This window comes from Onthophagus taurus, chromosome 8 (assembly GCF_036711975.1).
Source record: "Onthophagus taurus isolate NC chromosome 8, IU_Otau_3.0, whole genome shotgun sequence".
Classification (NCBI taxonomy): domain Eukaryota; kingdom Metazoa; phylum Arthropoda; class Insecta; order Coleoptera; family Scarabaeidae; genus Onthophagus; species Onthophagus taurus.
In genome coordinates, this window is record NC_091973.1 from 5,820,289 (window position 1) to 5,843,187 (window position 22,899).

The window sequence follows — 22,899 nt, forward strand, 5'->3', positions numbered from 1 at the left end:
CCGTCAGTCGCCAGTCACCACCTGTTTCAATTTAGGAGCAAATTGAGCGAAATAAGAGAAAAGGAAGTTGTTATTCTTAATCGAGGCGTGAACATGTGGAAGATCGGCCGCGGAACTGAAGAAAAAGCGTACCGGTAACGTTACTCGATCTCTATATCTCATTATATTGCGTCTTTTTTGCCCTAACTATTCAAACTTTTTGGTTAAGAATGTTGTCCGTCGACTTCTGTTTATTAAATTTCCCAAATTCCCTTCCCGAGTTTATCGAACAACTCTTTCCAACGAATCAACTATCCAGAGTATAATTTGGATAGGCCATTTCCGCCTAATGTCCGTCATAACAATGCTCTTTAATATTGCTTGTGTCTCTCGAAACGGTCGTCCGGAGAGTTTCGAGCGTTATTATTAGTTATTATCGCTCGGGCTGCAGTTCTCGGTCTCGGTAGCGTCTCTGTTGGTCATCGTCGACCAAACCTTCGTCCCAAATTTACTGCCCAGCGATGGGCCGTTTATTTTAGCACTACACGAGCGCTCGACGATGCGCAATTGTCGGTCTGGCTTCCCCAGCGACCGCGGTCTCTCACAAAAGACGATATTTTATCATCGGGAACGACGCCGAACAGTCGCGTATTAATAACGCGAACACCGCACGTTCAAACTATTCGTCTTGACGAGAAGATATGTACACCTTTAGACTTCGTTTTGACATGAAATATTCCTAAGTACTTTGTTCTACAAATTTAACTGAAATCGAAAACGTTAAAATGAATATTTCAATTAAAAATTTTATAGTGAGACAATCTGAAGACGCACAATAAATATATGAAAGAAGGTAGTTGTGGGGTCGGTTTCTGGAGCCGAAGTTTAATTGCTTCAGACTTATAAGTAACCCGTAGGGTAGAAAGAAAAGAGAGCGCGGCTTCGAAGCGGCGAGGACGTTCCGTTTCATACAAAAGTCATTAAAACGCTATTTAATTAAAATATCTCGGTGGGTCGTATGGGACACAGCTTTGTTGTTATTATGCGACCGTGGCGTCTTTCGCCGTAGGAGGGCGCAGCTGTTGTCCGACGAGGCCGAGAGCTGGCCGGTCTCCGGTCGAACTGTTAAACGATTGTTTTCGATGGAGGAAAACCTCCTCAAGATAGCATCTTGGGCGTCATTAGGGACACTTCGGGACGATCAATTTTAGATACAGCGACCGTGGCTGGAAAGCGCGATTGGGAGGTGGAAAATCAACCGCGACAAGAATGCTCAATTAAAGATCAGCTTCTAACTATCTTACGTAACCAAATAATAATTAACGTAATTATATATATAGACGTGTGACGCAATCAGCGCGTTTTTTTTTACCTTCCTAGTATTCAACGTCGCCTCCTCCGGGCGGTATAATACGAAACTAATTACGAGCCTGAGAATGTCGTGATTTAACCAGGAGACAAATGACAAATGAATTCCTTCTTTCGGCTTTTGAACACTCGAATATCACAAAATCATTTTCATCTCAAACCAGTTCATAAATATAACATATATTATGTCACGATAAAAATGTAAAATAATAATTGTTTGTTTAAATAATAGATGGCGGCGCGATGCCCTATTTTTATTTGTAACGATTTTTCCTTCAAAAAACACGTTTAAGATATTAGTCGTGGTAGTCGTTGAGAGAGCGCCGTACGTTAACGTTGTTAAAAATGCCTTCATTGGAATATTAAACTTGAGTGGATTACTGAGTGCTACAAATGATGTGTATATTATTAATTAAAAATATGTGAAAAATTTATCAAAAGATTTGTTTTGTCTCTGAGAGAGAATCAAGGATGACAAACGACCTTGTAGCGGAAGGAGCGACGGCCGAACGTTAATTACGGGTTGATCGATACTTTTAATGTGTAACTAATAGTTGACGTCGCAGAGGCAATATGGCTACCAGCAGGAGTGCGGGGCGACCCCACGACGCCCCGGCGTTGCCACGCATTGTGTCGCATACCTGGTTCAATTTATATTTTAATGCGCTTCCCCCAAAACAAATGGATCCCGTTGTCGGCACCTTTACCTTTCAAACGCCGAACCGTATTTATCATCTGTTTTGAATATAAAATGTCAATGTGGATTTATGCCGTGTTGGGAAGGCTCGCATTATTTATCCCATCTCGCGTACGCGCCTCCCGTCTCCCCCAGCCACCGTAGCCGCCCCTTCCCCTGGCCCCCGGGAAGCAGCCGCCGCCGTTCTGTTCGGCCTGCGGCCAACCTCCGTTGTTTATTCACGCTCCGGTATTTATTTCTCGTCGCGATAAAATCTCAATTAAAATCAATTTCGGAGTTATTCTATAATTTACTTCTCGACGGCCGGCGCAACAATTAATAAAACCCGACGAGCAGTTTGACACGATCAGAAAAGTTGGTATAACAGTAACGGTTTGATCTAAATGCGATTGAATTAGACGTTTAAGTTAATCTCAACGTCAAAGAGATGACTTTATCTATGATTTCTAATTAAAGTTTATTACAAGGAATTGTTTCAAGTATCATCGTCGATTCGAAGACGAAGTAAAGAAAGCAATTCGGATCGTTACGTGGGGATTTTTTAGCAAGAATGACGTGATAGCGACCCAATCCATCTCCCAAGGTCCTCCAGGGCACGCTGCGGCTCCTTCAATTCCTAGCCTCGATCCGCAGGGACCTCTACCTGTTCCTGATTTATCACTAGTCCGGTCCACTTTCCGGTAAACTTATCCTTTGGTGGTAGGGCGAGCGGATATTTAGCCGGATTTAGGCGATTTCCCGGAATAAATTATTAGACGGCCGACAAATCGTGATAATTACGCGCGACGCCGAAGAATAACTTGCAATCGGGAGATTATCGATCCGAGCAAAGAAGACGGAGATGGAAAACGGAGAGACATGATGAAGTCATCTTTCATTCAGTCTTTCATTTTTTTGCATGGACAGACAATGCTTTACGTGACCATTGGCCAGAACGACGCCGGGGACGAGGATCTCGCCCCTTCTCGTGAATTATTTAGTCGCGGCGCGCTTGAAATCGTCGTAATATCACACGTCTTAGTGTTTTATGGCGACCGTCGACGGAAAACGGCGTTTCTGTTTGATAAGATCCAAACTGACCCCGGGACATGCTTTGGTCTCGGTCTCAATCCCCTAAGCGTCGAGCTTTAGTACTGGAACTCTACGATATGACCGCAGGTAAAATCTAACTAGGCAGGATTTCGACCCCGGTCCCATGAGGAGAGAAGATCGCAGGAAGTTGCCGTGCTAAAAGGAAGGGTTGAGTTAATACAAGCCGACCCCACCGAATAACAATATGCGCGTCTGCTCTATGGCCCTCCCAGGAAAAAGCCCGAATATTTATCATAATTAACAACTTTTACGCCCCGAAAAAGCTTTAAGTACTGCGAGAGCGCGATTAAAATCCTAAAGGCGTCTTGTTTTCATCATCCACCCCGGTATTCGTTAACATCAAGAAATTTTACAACCCATCCAGTGTCATCTACCAACTCTTCCTCCTTTTTTTCCCTTTTTTTCACATCCCAAAACACCTCTAAATTATAAAGATACAAAATACAGTAAAGTGCCGATTACCTTTGTTGTTTCATAGCAACAACAAAAAATACAAACTTTGCTTCACACAAAATTGTAAAAAAAAACTGTTGGGTGCCAAATGTCTTATTGTCTCAGGATCACAGCGGGATCATCGCACAGTAACACTCCTCCTCTAGAATCAGATAGAAAGCATTTTATAAAAAATATGCAATTCGGAGAGATTCGCATTAACTACACTTGTATTCTTTCTGTGTAAATAAGTGTTGCGTAGGTACTGTACTATAATAGCGCGTTGCTGTTCTGTAGTAATGCCTCCTAAGCGAAAACGGGTAGTTTTAACAGTGGAAAAAATGAGAAATTATTAAAAGACGTGAACATGGCAAAAATGTCACTTTGCTGGCTGACGAATATGGAGTTGGACAGAAACATTCGTTTCTATGTGTGAAACATCAGTTGGGCCTTCATATAGGAAAACGTTGAAAGGTGAACAACTGGAAAATGTAATGGTGAAGTGTTTTTTTCGGCAAAGAGTACTAGGAGAGCCAACGTCCGGTCCGTATGTGTTATTTAAAGCATAATATTTTGCAGAAAAGTTATAAATCACCGAAAGACGTACACTTTCAACAGGTTGGTTGCGATGTTTTAAAGAAAGGCATGGAATTAGAGAATAATTTTTTGTGACACGTTATCAAAAGTTATTAAAGAGAGGGGTTTAGTACCGCTCCAAATATACAATGCTGATGAGACCAGCTGTATTGGCAGAAAAAATTGCTCCTGGCTATAAAATTAGTAAAGATCGGATTACAGTGTTATGTTGCTCAAATGCTAAAAGACGCAAAAAAACTCCCAGTCGAATACTATAATAACCGTTCTGCGTGGATGACACGAGACATTTTTGAAATGTGGTTTAAGAATAAATTTCCAGTTAAAGAACGCGAATATCCCAGTTTTGTATCTTCCGCCAAATGTGACTGCCCTAATTCAACCCATGGATCAGGGCGTACTTGAAACAATGAAGAAGTTTATCTACGAACTCTTTCTCCTTTTATCCCTTTTTTTTTCACATCCTAATTTTCTCCAAGTTTTTCAAATGCTTCAATAATAATAATGATCTGGTTGATTGTGCTTTTTGGTAGAGAGTTATTGACAAGTAGGAAAAGTCAGAGGAATCGCAGTCGGAGACCCCTTTGTGACGACGACGGCCCCTTTGCGCGTCCCGGGGCGGCGTCCCGTCGGTCGGCCGCCGCGTGTGTACGATTATGTTGAAATTTAATCATTTGTGTAGCGATTATTTCACGCTACGCGATCACAGGCTGCGACGCACGGAATGTCCGCGCCAGGCCGGCCATTAATCTAATGTAAATTGTTCCGAATCCGAGCCGCACTGACGCGATCAAAGCGCCCTCACTCGCCTCTCTTCTTCACTACTTTAAACGCCAAAGGTCATTTTACTAAAGCGGCGCCAACGGCGCCTATACATCTCCAAACGCGCAAGAAAATTCAAAAATTTTTATGTAATATATATTTATAAACCATAAGTATTAATTTAGTTTCGTACTATAAAACAGTTTTAAATTAGCATATCACGTGAAAAGATCGAACAATGGAAGTGTTGAAATGTATGATACATGTCTGACCATTCAAAACGTATTTCCTTTCACGATTCGTTCGCGATGATGATGATAAGTCCTCCAGGTAACTATAGACAAGGGAGAAGGTTTTATTATTAAGTCGGAAGAGCGTCAAGACGTGAAAACGCGACGGAAGGGAATTACGTGAGCCCGCATGGATCTGGCTTTACGCGACGAACGACCGGTAATGGAAGAGTGCAAGGCAACTTGGAAGGCGAATGGAGAAGGCGAGGTGGATACTGCGGCCGAAGAGTTATAATACGACACAATTTCGTTTCAACACGTAATGATAGGTTGGCGGGCGATTCTAGAGAAATGTCACGACTCCGGGTGAACTCAATCGTCCAAATCGTGTGACTGGCCACGTTATTCCGGCAAATTACCCCTTGGTCGGGCCATTTTAGCACTTGCGATCGCCGACTTCTTTCCCCACTATTAGTCACCTTGTTTAATTTAATTCGGTCGCAATTTACCTATTTTAATAAAAAAAATAATTTTTTTTAATCTCACCGATTTCAACATGACATCTTAAGGAACTTGTAATAAACGAATTAAATTATGATTATTAGAGAGAAGATAAAAGAAAATAGTTAGGAATCAAGTTTTGAAAGTGTGGAGATGGAGAGATGGCTTCCTGCTCTGGAACGGCCATTACGCTTCTTGTTTTCAAGAAATAAAAGCACGATCCGTTTTCGGAGGTCGATATTAATGCACGTTGTCGGCCCGTTAGACAACGCCACATGCTGGGTCCTTATAGATTGATATATAGAGTCAGCGGCTGCCTTTTTTAATTGGAAGACATTTTTTATCTCGAAATAATGGTAATAAAAGATCGACCCCCGGGGAGGTGCCCCGCGGTAACGTTCGCGTCGCGACGTTCCCTTTGTGTCCTTTGTTTATCGCGTCGTCGAATTGAAGTTGGCAGCCGCGAAGAAGGTAAAGAAGAGACTTGAAGAGACTCGGACAGTGTTATTCGATTATTTACCGCGTTTTTACGGCCTTCCCTGGCTACCTGTCGAGACCTGACTCCGGAACATAAACGCTAAATCAGCGCTTAGTTTGTTTCAAAACGTTACAAAGTTGAGATCGCCTGCTACAGCGGCCCCGAAACAAGACGAGACCTGAACAAATACGCCCTCACACAATGCGCCGCCTGAAATAAAGATGTATGAAAACCTTAGTCTCCTATGGCTCAACCGCCACCATCCGCCACCAACAAAAAGAACACTTTTGAATAACCGCGTTAACTAAACCTGGCAAACAAAGGCACCCGCCGCCCGGACTCTACGCTAACGTTAAAAGGCTACAAACACGCGCCCTTTTCATTCATTCCGCCTATCCCCATTGTATACCCTCTTTTTTGTTTCAGCCCGTTGACATTACATTCGTCGTTTTGTTTGTTGCTATGAAGGCTCCCACGAATTGAAGCCGTTTCAATCGGAAACACCCCAACCCTCGGACTTTGTCTCCCAAAATCCCAACCTTTGTTCGCCATACCTATCGACTTTTACTCAAAAACCAACTACACATTCATTTCCCTTCCACCTCAAACATCCATAATATGCATAACAGTAATCTACACTCGAATTTAGATATCAATATGATATGTATATATATGAAAATATATTACTGATGTAGTAACCGAACCAAAAATGTTCTTAAAATGCAAATTACAGAAGCTGTAGTTATTTCGTGTACTACAGATGTGTGGGCAAACAACAACAATATGCAAAGTTTTATAAGTTCATTGGATAACAAACGATTTTCTACAGAAACATAGTGATTTAGTGTTTACAAGCATCCACAACGTGTTGTGAGTTGGAGAAGCCCGTACGAAGCTTTGTTTGGAATTACATAAAAAAATGGACTCCTGAATTCATGATTACCAAGTGATATAGTTCAAAATTTAACGACTGAAAAAGAATCAAAATTTCACCGTAGAGACACCATGAAAGACATCAATGAAAATTTATCATCAGTTTTGGTAATGGAAGAATAATAAACCATAAGGAATATAATGAAGAAGCATCTTGTTTTGATTATGCTGAACTTTTTCATTTAGGATGTACTTCTGTACCGGCATCCGATATATCTTTATGTCACCTTGAATTCGAACCAGAAATTTACAGCAGTCTCTGTAACAATATTTTGATAGACATTCCAGATGTGGATCGTGGACTACTAGCTTCTCGAAATATATTAGCTGTTATAACGGAAGAAGTTCATCCAAATATATTTTCTGTTGCAACTAACTTCAAGAAAATTCAACTAGCTCCAGAAGTCCAAGAAAGTGACAGTTCGACAAGAATGATTTCATCGGAATCAAAGCAAGGCTTAAAATGTAATTGTTTGAATGCTTTGTGGAAATAAATCGTGTTCACTTTTAACGTGTAATTTTAGTGAAAGAAAATTGCGACTGGTTTCCAAAGTAATTACAACGCGCATATTTGAAGTGATCTAAATTGGTTCATTTGTAGACTGTATACGTGTCGCGTAAACACATGCAGAACAGACGAGGCGTTTTACGACGAAGAGGGGTCCTCGTGCCTCGCGTCCTTAAATATGCACGACCGGAACGCCACCTATACACGTGTTTATATTTCGCGCCCGTTTAGAGCTCGCCGTTGACAAAATGGATAATTGGGTGCAGCACGCTCGCGTTATTTATATGGTCCCCGTGTTATCTGTCAACAGGGACGGGTTTAATTATCGCAAACCGCTTCGTTTGTAAGCAATAATTTACAAATTAGGTGTCGGATTAGTTCGTTTAATAAGAAAAAGATCGTAAAAAAAACGCTAAATTGGTCTAATTTAATAAACGCTATAGGGAGGTTTTAATTTAATTTAAAATCCCGCGCGTCTACGGGGAAGTCCCCCGGTTGTAAATTAATATATCACAATTATTCTTCCTTTTCCTTCTCGTACGCCACGCGACCGGCACGCGACTCCCGACATTGTTTCATTATACAAGGAAAATATGTTGATGATATTAACTTATTTCGTAAACGATATGTCCATTACACTGCGCAAGCTCAACGCCCTCTATCGGAAAGAACGAATCGTTTTTGTTGAGAAGCGACGCGACGGGGTTGCCAACCTCGCATCTCATTACATTGTTTGCCGTTGTAGGTTTATTCAACGTCTTAGAATCCGTCCCCCACAAACTTGGGGAGCCGCTGAAGCTAAATTTATTTAAACTCGCGGATTAACCGCCCTGTTCGCTTTGTTTAAGGCGTAAGCTTGCGCAAACAATCATCCGAGACGTAACTCGATAACGGGGGAAACAGAAATTTCAAGTTGACCAAATTCAAAAACACCATTATCGCGCGTCCAACGTTTGGAAGCGATGAACAATGCTCTCCGGCAACGATGCGACGAAAAAGAAAAAAAAGAAAAAACCAGAGAATTACGTTATACGTTCGGCTAATGGTTTTTTAATTACCCGCAACTAAATTATACTAGATGTTGACTTTCTGATCGCCCGTCTAATTACGAGCCGCAATTAACATAGCGAAGTCATGTCGATTTCAATTATGACAGAGTGGAGGTCCATTTTTCACGGGACGACGTTTTGTGGTGGCATCGCGGTAAGGCTCGGTCGTTAGGCAGATTAGGTACAATTAAAATGGAATCAAGTGGGAGTAATTTCAGGATGTGGCGCGTCGATCGAAACAATTAAAGCGACCCCGACCAATTTCGTACCATTATGCACATGCCGTGCTTGGGACATTATTAAGGGAAGTCGTTCCTCATAAACGAATAATTGTCGGTTTCATTTCCATACGTAAGTAGAGGACCGGGGCCCGGGAGACACGTAACGTTCGGCCCCGTTCCGAACCGGCCAGACGTTTCGATTTCCAAAATTGCGACGAGGCGGATTCCGCTTGCAAATTTTGGCGAGGCTTCCCCGATTTTTGCTCAGTTAGAAATCGATCATTTGCATAATTTCAAATTATACGTCGCCGCTTCACCGAACCGATGATCAGTGCCGCAACTTGGACGATCTAACCAGATTCTTCGTCGATACCACCTTTCAAAAACTTCCTTTTACCAACTACCTTCTTATCACGACATCACTTTTTCACATCTTATATTCATTTTTTTTCCAAAATTAAGTTACTACATATATTATTTTAAACTTTCTGTATTGTGATCAAGAATTTACCGAGTTGGTTGCATCAAATAAATAATCTAAGATTTTGGAATCTTACTGGTTATCAGAAGTATAGGACATCACGGAGGAAATTTGATCAAATTGGTGGAAGAGAAAATTGGACATAATAAGAGATCTGAGAGTCCAGGGCATGGTGAGATGGACGAAAACGCGACGTTGGTAATAGAAGACCCACGATGAGCCTGAATGGACAAAAACACAAAGACCAGGAACCAAGTGTCCAAACGCAGTTGGAAGACTGCCTAAATGCTGACAGGAGAGCTGATCACAAGAAGGAATGAGACAGAACAGACCTAGTCCAGTCTGTTCTGATTCCTTCTTGTTATAAAGATGTTCTATAGCAGAAAAAGTTATATGAAAAAATTACTCAATTCACAAAACTTTGAAAGAATAAGAATTGGACCACCTTATGGATCAGAAAAACGTTTAAATTCAAGATTCAAATAATATTCAAGATGAAGAGTGATATTATGTATATATTAAGACACTCTATATTTAGTAAGATTTCTTTTTTTTAATGATTGTTGTGAAAATAATAAAAGATTTGAAACTAACAAGATTTAGTAGCATTACAATATAAAATATCTTTGTTATGGCTACGTAATTTGTAGTAACGCCCAAGGTGATTCTCAGAAATTATAGCATTTAAGTGAAGTTGTAGTTGTTATGGAAAACTAAAGGGATTATAATATAAGAAGTAAACGGGATGGATAGAGACGGATGCGAGAGGCGAGCGGAGAAGTAAGCGTGAGCTAGGGAGCTAAGGATAATTTATCAAGAGCGGCCGATAGCGGAACATGTCGCTTCCGAAAGCGTTGTCATATGTCAACGGAATGAATACAATTTATTCCGCCATAAATTATTTTCCGCGGGACCCTCGTAGAGAGATACGTTTTGACACATTAAGGGTCCTTTAAATGGCCATCAATCTCGCCGGTTACGTCTTAACGGCAATTATTTTTGACGATTGCAAGTGGCGCTGTAGTCGTTTTTGGAATGTGAATACCCAATTTGTCGTACGAGCGGGTTTGGGGAATAGAGGCTAAGTAATATTGCATCGCGGGAAGATATGTAACACCCCAGGGTACAATATAGTTTTGGGACATCGTCCCTTTTGTATACGGTTTGCCCCCTGGCGGTGGTCAGCTAGCGCATTAGACTATAGATGGTACCGGGGCCGGTCGTAAACCGTTTCGAAAACGAATGTAAATTCGCGTCCATCGATAACTCAACCATGACAGTTCAGTTTCGCAGATAGCTTGTCGGCCGGACGGGCCGGAGATCACTCGATAATCGATGCTTTTAAGCGGGATGAAATCGTCAAAGTGAAGCGCGGTCCTTGATCTCGGCTTCTACTACGTGTAGTGCTCGAAAATTCGTAATAACAGTGCCTCTAAATTGCGTGTATGGAAATTAGTGTGGCGGTCGTTACGCTACGCGGAGAACACACACATTAAAGCTTTCTTTGCCTGAACTATAATGAGCCGATCCTCGACTTACCTCGCCCTAGTATAGATCGCTACAACTTGTTATTACCGCACGGACAAAAAGCCCAGTAAATAACTAATTAGCTAAACGCGAATTATTATCTTATCCACCACCGTTTGCCCACACAGACCCAACAACTCAACATACAAACCGGATTCTAGAGTTAAATTATTTTAATTCTAGTTTTAAAATCTTTTACAAGCAAAAAATAAATAAATAACTTATGGTTTTGCTCCTTATTATTATAACATAACAAATTTTACTTTATCAAGAATAAAAGTAGTAAAACGCGAAAAAGTTTCGACAATAAAATAAAGAAATTGACCGGAAGCTTAAAATATGGCCACATCGAATATGCGCGGTGGCGACTCTAGTTTAAATCGTGACCGGAATTTGGGGATGCGAAGGCGTAACTTATGATTTCTTTCACTTCTTCAAAATTGCCAACCCGCATAAACGGTTCATCCATATTTTAAGGCGGCGCGATATTTCCCGACGTCTCACCTGAAATAAATAGATTTTTATATCCGCGCCGCCCGGTTGAAATTCAAAACGTGCCGCGCGCTTGAAAGAACGAGACGGAGATAAACACCGAGACGATCGGTTATGGGAGCAGGATGGCAAATTGAACTTACCGTGGGGTACCCATCCGTGTTTGCACGTTTCGCAATAACGCAAGTGTCTCTTTCCTGGGACGAAGCACTCGCAGTTGCAAGTGGGAATCGTGCAACGAATTGCCTGTAACAAGAATAATTATTTTAAGAAAAGCACATTTATAAAATTGTTGTTGTCGTCGTTTGTCAGGGCGGCACGCATCCGAGTTGATGTAATTCGAACTAATTGCACTTCGGCCGGTATGTCATAAACGCGTAGTTATTATCGGGGATTACGCCGAATTTCGAGTGGCCCGCAGCCGTGTATTTGCCGTTGAAATGCCCCCCCGAAGGGGGGCGGTTTCAATATGGGGTCGTAATCGCCGGCCGCAGCGTTCGTTACGTTTCGAAAATCGTTTAATAATGCCCGGCATGCGGATTAATACAGATTTCCTACGCGCGGCCGCAGCCTGAGCGACAATAACGGTGCAAAATTTATTTTGCAAACCCTACCATTCCACTCTTTTACATCCCCTACCCACCCGCTACCCCCTCATGTCATCCCGCACGTTTTTCATCGTTCGTCCTCGATAATTGCGTTGGTTCACTTCCGACGCGCGTCATTTTATGTACATAAGGGTTGTTTTACCATTTCATATCACTATGTGCATGTTTCAGCAAACAATTCACTTCATCGAGCTCATATCTACAATTATGCTAATATTTACTTTATTTTACATATCACATACGTTTATTATTATTTTTTATTTTGTTCGATTCAATACATAACATCATCCTATATATTGTATATAAAATAAAGACACAAATTAAAAAAAAATTTTCTCTAAAACGAAATTTTTTTTAAATTTAAATATAACTAGAGCCGAACGTCTCTCAAGACGGCTAAACCCGAATGTTTCTAGTTCTAGGTCTAATGTTAGTTCAATAAAAATATGCAACATAGTGATATCTTATGCTAACTAGCGCTATCTACCACTGTCACCAAAACTAACATTAGACCTAGAGCTACAAACATTCAGGTTTAGCCGTCTTATACTTTTGTATATTGCATCTTAAGTGAAATTCACTGTATATATGTATATTTTATATATATTTATACATATTTTATATATTTATATATAATTTATACATATTTATGCATATTATAAATATTTTATATATATTTGTACATATTTTATATATTTATGTATATTTTATATATATTTATATATATTTTATATATATTTATACATATTTTATATATATTTATACATATTTTATATATATTTATACATATTTTATATATTTATATATATTTTGTATATATTTATATATATTTGATATATATTTATACATATTATATATATTTATGTATATTTTATATATATTTATGTATATTTTATATATATTTAAATATATTTTATATATATTTATATATATTAGATATATATTTTATATATATTTATACATATTTTATATATTTATATATATTATACATCTTAATCTCGAAAATTTTCTGCAAGTATTTTATCAAAACGAAGTTTATAAATTTTTTTACAAATTCTGTAGATGATTTTATATATAATATGTTTGGATACCAAAATATTTGGTACGTATTATGTATATTATGTTTAATGGTCTCGGTTGCAGCGCCACGGTCTCAAGCGACTTTCCTATATATATATTTTATATATATATTTTATATTTCCTATATATTTTATATATAAGATGGTTTAAGAAAATAAAAAGAATAAAGAAGTAAATCTGGTTGTAAACGGTACCTCTAAAAATTTTAATTTAGAAAAGTCGTGAAGTTGAACTAATTTTGAGAAACACGAAGTAATATTTTGGCGAGACGACACAAAAATAAATTACGTTGGCGGTCCCGTGATATTGAAAGAAATGCCGAGGGATTTGCGCGTCAATTTAAGGGTAAGGCGCGCAAAAATTACGGTAGCAAATTGAACTCAGCGTCGGTTTATTAAATATAAACTCGGCGCCGCAATTTCGGTAAAAGCCGACGCCAACGGTCGTTAATACGCCGCGACACGAAACCGGAAGCGTCCGCGGCGTCCTACGACCCGGTTTTTCTCATTTTCTTTCGGGGAGACCTTCGAGAACTGGGTGCGACCCGAATTAAGACTTAGTGTCTATTGTCACGAGAACTCGTGTCGGAAATGAAACACCCTGACATTGTTATCGAAAATAGTTCTTTTTCAAATAAATATAACATCTTGAAATTGAATCAATCATATTGCATGTGTTGTAATCAATAAACGAAATTTGATACGAAACCGTTAGACCATTAGATATTAAATTTCATCCGAATCTTAATGCCATTTTTAATTGATGTTACGATATTTTTGTTGTTCCGTCAGTGTCGTATATATGCGAAAAGTTGAAGTGGTGACCACTCAAGGTTTTTTTTTAATTTTTTTTAATTGAGAGTATGGTCACGATAAGATGACGTAGGAAAATGGCTTTTAAGAACATTGACTGTTAAGGTAGAGTGTGGAGTGAGAGTAAGACAGCGATGCAATTAGTAGTTGAAGGTTTTGTACGTGTCGTTGGGAGCGGAGAAGATGGTATAGTCTAAAGTAACTAGTTTTTTGGGTTGAACTAAACGAGATGGGCTCGATACTGGAGGGAATCGGTATCTGCGCAACGGCGGGTCAGGCGAACGCAATCTGCGAGATCGTTAGGTTGATGTGTATTAATGGATTAATGCAGTATTGAACTGTCAACGGTTACCTCGCCCATCATACGCTAGCGACGGCGTATCGATTCCACGCCATTTTGACGGACACTTTAAAATAACGCCGTCGTACTTCTCTCGTACGTTAATTAAACGTTCTCTTCGTTCTGCTGCGGGCTCAGCGCCATCGGAAAGACGACTTGAGCGAAAATAGAAAATTAATCGAAGGGGGAATCCGAAGGAAAAATATAATATAGCGCGCACTTTCCCGACATAATGCAGAAGTACTCCGACATTGTGCGCGATCGCGGCCATAATCAATCTTACGAATAGATCAATCAAAATCCGGCCTAACTGTCTGATTTGCATGCAGACAAGCGGGATGTTTATAAATGGACCAAAGACAGGACGCAACTTCTCTCTCCCAGGAAAATATCCTACTTTCCGATTCCACTTTACCCTCGAAAACACGCTCTTCCTCCCTCAGAGGCTCCTAATCCCACCCGGTCTCGATCGAAAATCCTTTTGTCGTCCCTTTCACAATTGATGACTTTTATCTACGAAAATTTGACGCGCATTTCCATAAATCATTGCGGCGTCCACATCCACGTATTCCCGTCGTCGTCTCCTGACGATATTCGTCTCTGTAATTATTTATTTCCTTTTTAACCGACCTCACCGGAAACTCAAAAAAAAAACTCCAAACCCTCGGGCTACTTTCACCCAAACATCATCATCCAGATCCTACCGATAATGGACCGACGATCCCTTCCAAGTGAAAGGGTTTACTTTTTTGCAAAACGTCCTTAAATAAATTTTATTTGCCCTGAAATCTCTTTCATCTTTTATAAATTAAAAAAAAAATTAAAATTAATAAAAATTTACTTCAAAAATTCACTACGATATAATATAATAATAATATGTCACAATAGGGATATATAGTTTAAGTGGTAACTTCATTATTTGCGTTTATAATGAATCCAATTCGAGCAAGAAGTGTGTTCGATAAAAATTTTCTACTAGCATCTTCTCTACGATTGCTCAAAGATGAAAAGTTAAATTCTTCCAATAACGCAACGTAGTTAATACCTCGCTCCGGATACTGACCAACTGTTTTAAAATGTAAGTATTTTAAGAACCTCTTCTGCACTCTCTCGAGTATGAGCTGGTGCAGAAACCAGGGACCCATATTCCATATATATTTTTTGTACGAACAAACGCATAGAAAAGTACTGTTAGTGCGGCTACGTTGTTAAATTTATTACATTGTTTGATGATAAAACTCAATGCACCAGAGGCTGACTTTACTATAGCGTTAACATGGTCTTTAAATTGCAACTGGTCATCGAATAAGACACCCAGATCTCGAATAGCGCGTTCTCTGCGTATTGCTTCTATACAATAATTAAACGTTATTGGGTTATTACACCTTGTGTAAGATACGACGATGCATTTTGCTATAGTAAGATCAATTCCATTCTGTAGTGACGAGGAACTGATAATGTTCAGATTACGCTGTAAGATAACACAGTCTTCAGGGGATGTTACACGAGCGAATATCTTTAAGTCATCGGCGTAAGCAAGCACATTACAATCAAGTCGTCAAACATTGAATAGAAGGGGACCCAGGTTGGAACCCTGTGGAACACCAAAACCAGCAGTGAACGTATCAGATTTAAAACCGTTGTAGCTCACATAGCAAAGTCTATTATAGCATAGTCTATGATCTAATCTATCAAATGCCTTTGTAAAATCTGTGTAAATTATATCAACTTGTTGCCGTTTATCCATGAACTGCGTTACCTCTGCTAAATTAGTCATAGTTGAACGACCAGTCATAAATCCGTGCTGATGATCAGATATATATGGGCGAACACAGTAGCTCATTCTGGAGTATAGCAACATCTCGAAGACCTTTGAGCAATTGTTCAAAATGCTAATAGGTCGGTAATTTTCAATACTAAATCTGTCTCGCTTTTTAAAAACCGGCGTTATCCGAGTTTTTTTCCATATTGCAGGAAAAGTTTTAGTTTTTAAGGTCTGCTGAGGAAGGGTGTACAATCTTTAATAATAAAATTTGGGAGACCGTCGTCGCCAGTGGTAAAGTCATTCTTTAATCGTTTCATACAGATTTCTACTTCCTCGACAGAAAATGGAGTAATGTAGAAGGATCCAGGACAATTGACTTGCTGGTTACAGTTATTGATAGTTGTAAGTCCAGGAATGAAGGCTTCAGAAAACAAGACAGAGGGTTCACAGCTCTCAGAGCTACTAATTTCTGATTCACGTAATGCCAGAAATTTTTGGGGTTGGTGGATTTACAATTTTCGGTATTCACGAGATAAGCATGATAAACAGAATCTATTGCATCCTTGGATAAACGACGCAACCTAACATATTCATCGTAATATTCATAGTTGTTTAGATCTCTTCCACTTCTTAAAGTAGTGCTCCTTATATTCAATATACGTTTAGTGCTTTCAGTAAACCATAGAGGAAATTTCGACGGCGATAAGCAGTATTTGGGTACATGTTTTTCAATAACGTTATAGATGTTATAGTAAAATTTTTCCACAGCAATATTAATATCCGAGCATATCAATATATCAGACCAGACAACAGGACCAATATCGTCATACAATCCACGAAGGTTGTTATTTGATGGAAACACTAGAGCATCTTCAATATTCTGAGATTTAATCGAGATGTTCAGTGCAGGATGATTAAAGTTTACAGTAAGTAAGGGTGTAACGTCACGCTCTGCAATTACTTCGCAGTTAAAGTTAGTAAATATTAACTCGAGTATCCTACCTCTAGAGTTGTTGATATGGTTATGTTGAACTAGGTTTAAAGTATCAACAAAGTTCTTTGAAAGGAGAGATAGCTGATACTAAGCTGATACTAAGCGAATCAAGAAACAGTTCCAAATCATCCAGCGGAACATCAGGAGGTATGTATAGTGTAATAATAAATATGCTGATCGAGAAATACACACATTTACCAACAACTGCATCAATTAGCGGGGCAATATTTAAAATCTCGGACACATCACAGTTGAACAATTTGATTTGCTGACTACAGGCAATAAGAACGCCTCTTCTATGCACAAGACAGAAATCGGTAGAATTTGTAGCTGTGTATAATTGGTGAGTTTTTGTTCGTAGTCCTATATGATATTAAAGCAAGCTTCATAGACGCGACCTACGTCTTAAATTTAGTCGAGGTCGTGTGCGGCCGAGACGCTACAATTTGGGTTATCCAATTTACTATTAGTATTATATGAGTTACAATGCTTTGGCTATAAATTGCTTCGGCTAAATCAAGCAACATCATAGATCATTGCATGGCTTATAGAACCTCGGAAATTTAAAAAGCATACTAAAACTTGGTTTTTCTTGCATTATGATATCTCAATAAGTTTCTGACATTATTTTGAACATGCAAAATTGCTAATACAGTTATTGATGATAATTAAAAACATTGAATCAAGCAGAGTTGGTAGTAGAAAATAAGAAATAATTGCTAATGATATTAAAAAATGGCAGAAAATGTTTTTGAATAAAATAGGAGAAATCATAGAGCACGCGGAGGGTGATGTGGTAAATAAACCATAATAAGCGTTTGCTTAAGATTTCACATTATTGTTAATTGACGCTAGCCGGTATCGCGTCTCGTTAATAATTCATAATGGAAGCTCGACCGACGACCGGCAATAATCCGGGTGGGAAAAAGGAAGGCCGCGATGGACGAGGCGAAGGTTGCAGCGGCGAAGCGGTTCAAGTAGAAGAAGAAGACGACGAACGAAGAAGAACTCGAAGAGTACAAGCAAAGTGGCGACGAGTAAAGAGTATAGAGAGGAGTTGGATAAGAAAGAGATGGAAATGGTACCATTAAGAAGACGAAGAGGGACGGTAAGTGAGCTCGCGGTAACGTGGTAGAAGTCGATAGTGAGTATACGAGGAGATTAAATCAATATATGAGTAGTGCGATGTCACTATCGGATGTGGGGTAGTATAAAATAAGCGGAGAGCCCCCGGAGGGGGGCCGAGGGAGGGTCGTTTATGGGATACCGGTCCACTGGGCCCACTGAGACGCCTGATGAACGACGTGCGGTGTTGTATGATGCACATCGCGATCGTAACCGGTGCCCTTTGATCAACCGTACCGTTTAACATTCGCCGTAAGGACATCGTAAATATGTTCGGATGTCAACTCGGACCGTTTTTATGGTGTCGCGGTCTCCGCAGATACCCCCCGCGGCCCCCCTTTCCGACGCCCCTTGGTCGCCCTCCACCTCTTGCTCATGCTTAACGCTTAATGTCCGTCGCGTGCTAACGCGACTATGAGAACAAAGAAGAACCCTAAGGTAAGACTCGCGAAACAGAAATCCATTATTATCAGCAACGTAACAACCGGACTCGGAATTTCCAAACTCACCCCTTTCTCACAGAAACTTGGTCGAAATTAATTTAACCGTGTAATTTTTGCCGGAGTCTCTTGTTTTAATTAAGACGCGTCTGGGGTCTCGTCTTATTTTAATTTTCCTTCACGTCCTAAAAACCTCCACCCTTTCATACTACACTTTTACCCCTTTTCATAGTACTTTTTCTCTAGCGTTACTTTTCGACGGAGCGCAAGAAAAGGGTCCTCCCCCAACCCGCTTTCAATATTTACTAGGCGATAAAAATTCACGCTTCTTAAAATCCATGTTAAAAATATTCAAATTGGTCCTTTTAGAGGTCTCGAGGGTCCCATTGAGGTTGACGCCAATTTCCTTGACACGAAACAATGAGATCCTACCCCCCGGGGAACCCCCTTTTTCTCCATCGAGACGTTTTTACTTATACTTATTCATCTTCACGCATTTGACATTTTTTTATTCAAAAAATTTATTCTCTAAAACATTTTCTATTAAAAAAGAGGGTAAACACAAAGTGTAATTAGCTGAAAGATAATAAAACAAGGTCGTTCCAATAACTGGGGACCTTAAAACTAACTACTGCAACCTGTGGCAATAAAAGATAATCCGGACGGGAGTAAAAAGAGGCGTATTGAGTAATTTCAGTCCCATCCATTCAATTCAACCCCATTCATTTCATATTCACTAGAAACAAACCGTTCCTATCTCAAAACCATACCGTCCCAAATCTATATCAAACTATTTTTCCTACCAATTTCATTTTCATCGATAACAACGAATTTCCATTCGAATATCGCCCGAAGACGGTCCTGTATCGACGTATAGAACGAGTTATGAGGGGCCACTGCTTCTTTGATTTGTGGTTGGTAGTGTTCCGCCCTCTCAGAAAACTAGCCATGAAATTTCATGCCTGATCAAGCTGGCATTGTAGAAAATAAAACCACTCGAAGGGTTATGGATGTAAGGTTTTTTGGGACCCACAATTACCTTCATGTAAAACGAGAAACGACCGACGACGAAGAACGACGACCCGAAGAGATCGAAAGACTCAACTCTTTCCGAGCGTTAATTATCGTGTCGATGCGATAATTCGGGATTTTTTTTTACACTCAACTCAAAATAGTTTATGTTAAACAAATTTTTAGTAAAATGAATTTTATTTATATATATTTATGCCATTATATAATACGTAGGTATATAGAGTGAATTTCATTAAGATGTGATATACAAAAATATATTTCCACTCACTACTTACTTTGTCCTACATAAAATGAAACATGTTTGAATTTTTGTAGTTCTAGGTTTATGTTAGGTCTAGTGACAGTCGTAGGTAGCGCTACTTAATATAAGACATCACTATGTTGCATATTTTTATTGCACTAAAACTAACACAAGACCTAGAACTAGAATCATTCGGGTTTAGCCGTCTTTAGAGACGTGTGGCTAAACCCGAATGTTTCTAGTTCTCGGTCTCGTGTTAGTTCTAGTGATAGTGCAAAATTAGAACTAACATAAGACCTAGAACTAGAATCATTCGGGTTTAGCCGTCTTGAGAGACGTGTGGCTAAACCCGAATGTTTCTAGTTCTTGGTCTAATGTTAGTTCTAGTGATAGTGCTAGTGTAAAACTAGAACTAACACTATACCTAGAACTAGAATCATTCGGGTTTAGCCGTCTTTAGAGACGTGCGGCTAAACCCAAATGATTTTAGTTCTAGGTATAGTGTTAGTTCTACATAGTAACAGTACTAGTGTAAAACTAGAATTAACACAAGACCTAGAACTAGAAACATTCGGGTTTAGCCGCACGTCTCTCAAGACGGCTAAACCCGAATGATTCTAGTTCTAGGTCTTGTGTTAGTTCTAGTGATAGTGTAAAAGTAGAACTAACACTAGACCGAGAACTAGAAACATTCGGGTTTAGCCTCACGTCTCTCAAGACGGCTAAACCCGAATGATTCTAGTTCAAGGTCTTGTGTTAGTTCTAGTGATAGTGTAAAACTAGACCTAACACTAGATCGAGAACTAGAAACATTCGGGTTTAGCCGCACGTATCTCAAGAGACTTTAGTTCTAGTGATAGTATAAACCTAGAACTAGAAACATTCGGGTTTAGCCGCACGTCTCTCAAGACGGCTAAACCCGAATGATTCTAGTTCTAAGTCTTGTGTTAGTTCTAGTTTTACACTATCACTAGAATTAACACGAGACCGAGAACTAGAAACATTCGGGTTTAGCCGCACGTCTCTCAAGATGGCTAAATCCGAATGATTCCAGTTCTAGGTGTTGTGTTAATTCTAGTGATAGTGCGAGTGTAAAACTAGAACTAACACTAGACCTAGAACCAGAAACATTCGGGTTTAGCCGTGCGTCTCTTACGACGGAATCTCAGAGTTATCATAAAGACGTCACCTTTTCCAAGCAAAACTTTTACTTTGCAAAACTACCCAATGCCTGTACTATTAAGTGTTTAATGCCTGTACTACTATTTTTGTTACTGCATTCATATATTCCTACTTGTATGAAGTTCTCAATATATAATATATATAGCTGCCGATATTATACAATTTCAAGGTCATTCTTAAAGAATCTTATTAAAATTGTATTAATTTACTTATATTTTAGTGTATTTGTATGTAGTATTTAGTAAATGAGTAGATTTAAAAAAAAGATTTAAAAAATCATTAAAAGGTGTTGTAAAAATAGTGTTTGAGTTGAAGAACGAGTTGGTATTCGAAAGTTATTAACTCGGGTTACACCGTTTTGTGTACAAAAGAAGTGTGAATTGTATATCGTTTTAAGATACCTGTAATGCGAGACCGACGTATTTCCACAGCGTTCGGTCTTGTTTACATACAAAAGTCGGGCTAAATCCAAAAACAAATACACAAGCGCGATCGCGCCGGTCCCGACGGCTTCTGGGCCTCTTTAACAACAGTTATGGTTAAGATATTTTTATACCGGACATGTCAAGACGCGATTCCACCGTGCGTTCCCTTTCGGATCGTCGAACACGCGATCCCTACAGCTCGCTGCAATAATTATAATAATTAGGCGTCGTTATCAACTGAACCACCTGACGGGGCCGCAACTATTTCTCATGATAAGTTTATCGTACCACTTGTAACATTGCCTACCTCTTCAGATACACAGATATATTGATAAACTTACCTATCTCGCTAAATACACAAACACTTTCCGACCTGTCTTCTATCAAAATTTCTATTAAAATTCATATCGAGATAAAAATATTTTTTTATATATACAAAGTGTTCTAGAACATTGTATATTGCAGCGCCTCGGACACAACTGACCTTGGATAAGCTATATAAAGGTTATAAAAACATTTTAAGCACTTACTAATTTAGATTAATAATTCTAGTTATTAAATTAATTATAGAATAATGACTTGATAAAAAAATTCCGATTTATTAATAATTATTGCAAAATTCAATAATTATCCATGGCAATTAAAAAATCAATTGAACGAGGGTTTAAATAAATCAATAAGAAACAATTAAACTCATTTTCACTAATAATACGTTATGGAATTATTACTTATTCATTATTAATACGATTTTTTATTAGTTTGAATAATTGTTTTGAGTGGAAATGTTTGAAGCGATCTCAAAAATGCTAATTCCAAACAGATTGACTAATCATTGTGACTCAAAAACATTTCTAAAGAGAGATTAAACCACGTTCGAATCGTTTAATTTTGCTTAATACTATTGATTTAATTTCCTACTTTTGTTACAATATCCGTATGTTTGGGCGACTTTCTCATTCCACCATGCGTAACGAGATTATTATCGAATGAATTTAAAGTTAATGTTGAAGAATTTCACTGTAAATTAAGATTTTTTAAATTTGTTAGTTTGGTGTAATAAAAAAGCCACAGAGCGATATAACGGGAGAAATTTTCTTGGTAACAAAGATATATAACGACATTATTGATCATAAAGTAGCGGGTGGCGTAGAGAAAAGCGCAGGCGGTGAGTGTATATACATATTTCGCCAGTAATTCAGTAACCGGTGCCGTTACCCGGGTTACTACTAATTGGAAGATTTTCACGTTGTTATTCGAGATGTACGGTAATGTCATATTTTAGGCGCCCTTCCACCGCTTTTAGCGAGCTTCGTTGCGCTTAATTACGTTGGGTTCGCCCTGCGTTTTCCAATAACGAACATATCTACGAGTAATTTTTTTAAATATAACTCTGATACTATTGTGAAAGTAGAAAAATCTAAATCTATTAATTGAATATGTCTAAAAGCGGTTCTTATTTTTGCTGTATCATGGAAAGGTCCGGAGAAGAACGGGATTCTACTAATCAAGGA

At 39.0% G+C, this 22,899-nt stretch overlaps 1 protein-coding gene across 5 annotated transcripts in view; it reads right to left on the reverse strand.

Annotated features, from left to right (window-relative positions):
• The window catches only part of LOC111425457 (zinc finger protein basonuclin-2-like), a 64,164-nt gene that overhangs the window by 26,312 nt on the left and 14,953 nt on the right, over positions 1-22,899 (reverse strand). For all 5 annotated transcript variants that reach the window (XM_023059482.2, XM_023059481.2, XM_023059479.2 and 2 more), the window contains one exon: positions 11,488-11,590. In XM_023059482.2, the coding sequence (XP_022915250.1) occupies positions 11,488-11,590 (103 nt within the window). The remainder of the gene's footprint in view (positions 1-11,487; positions 11,591-22,899) is intronic.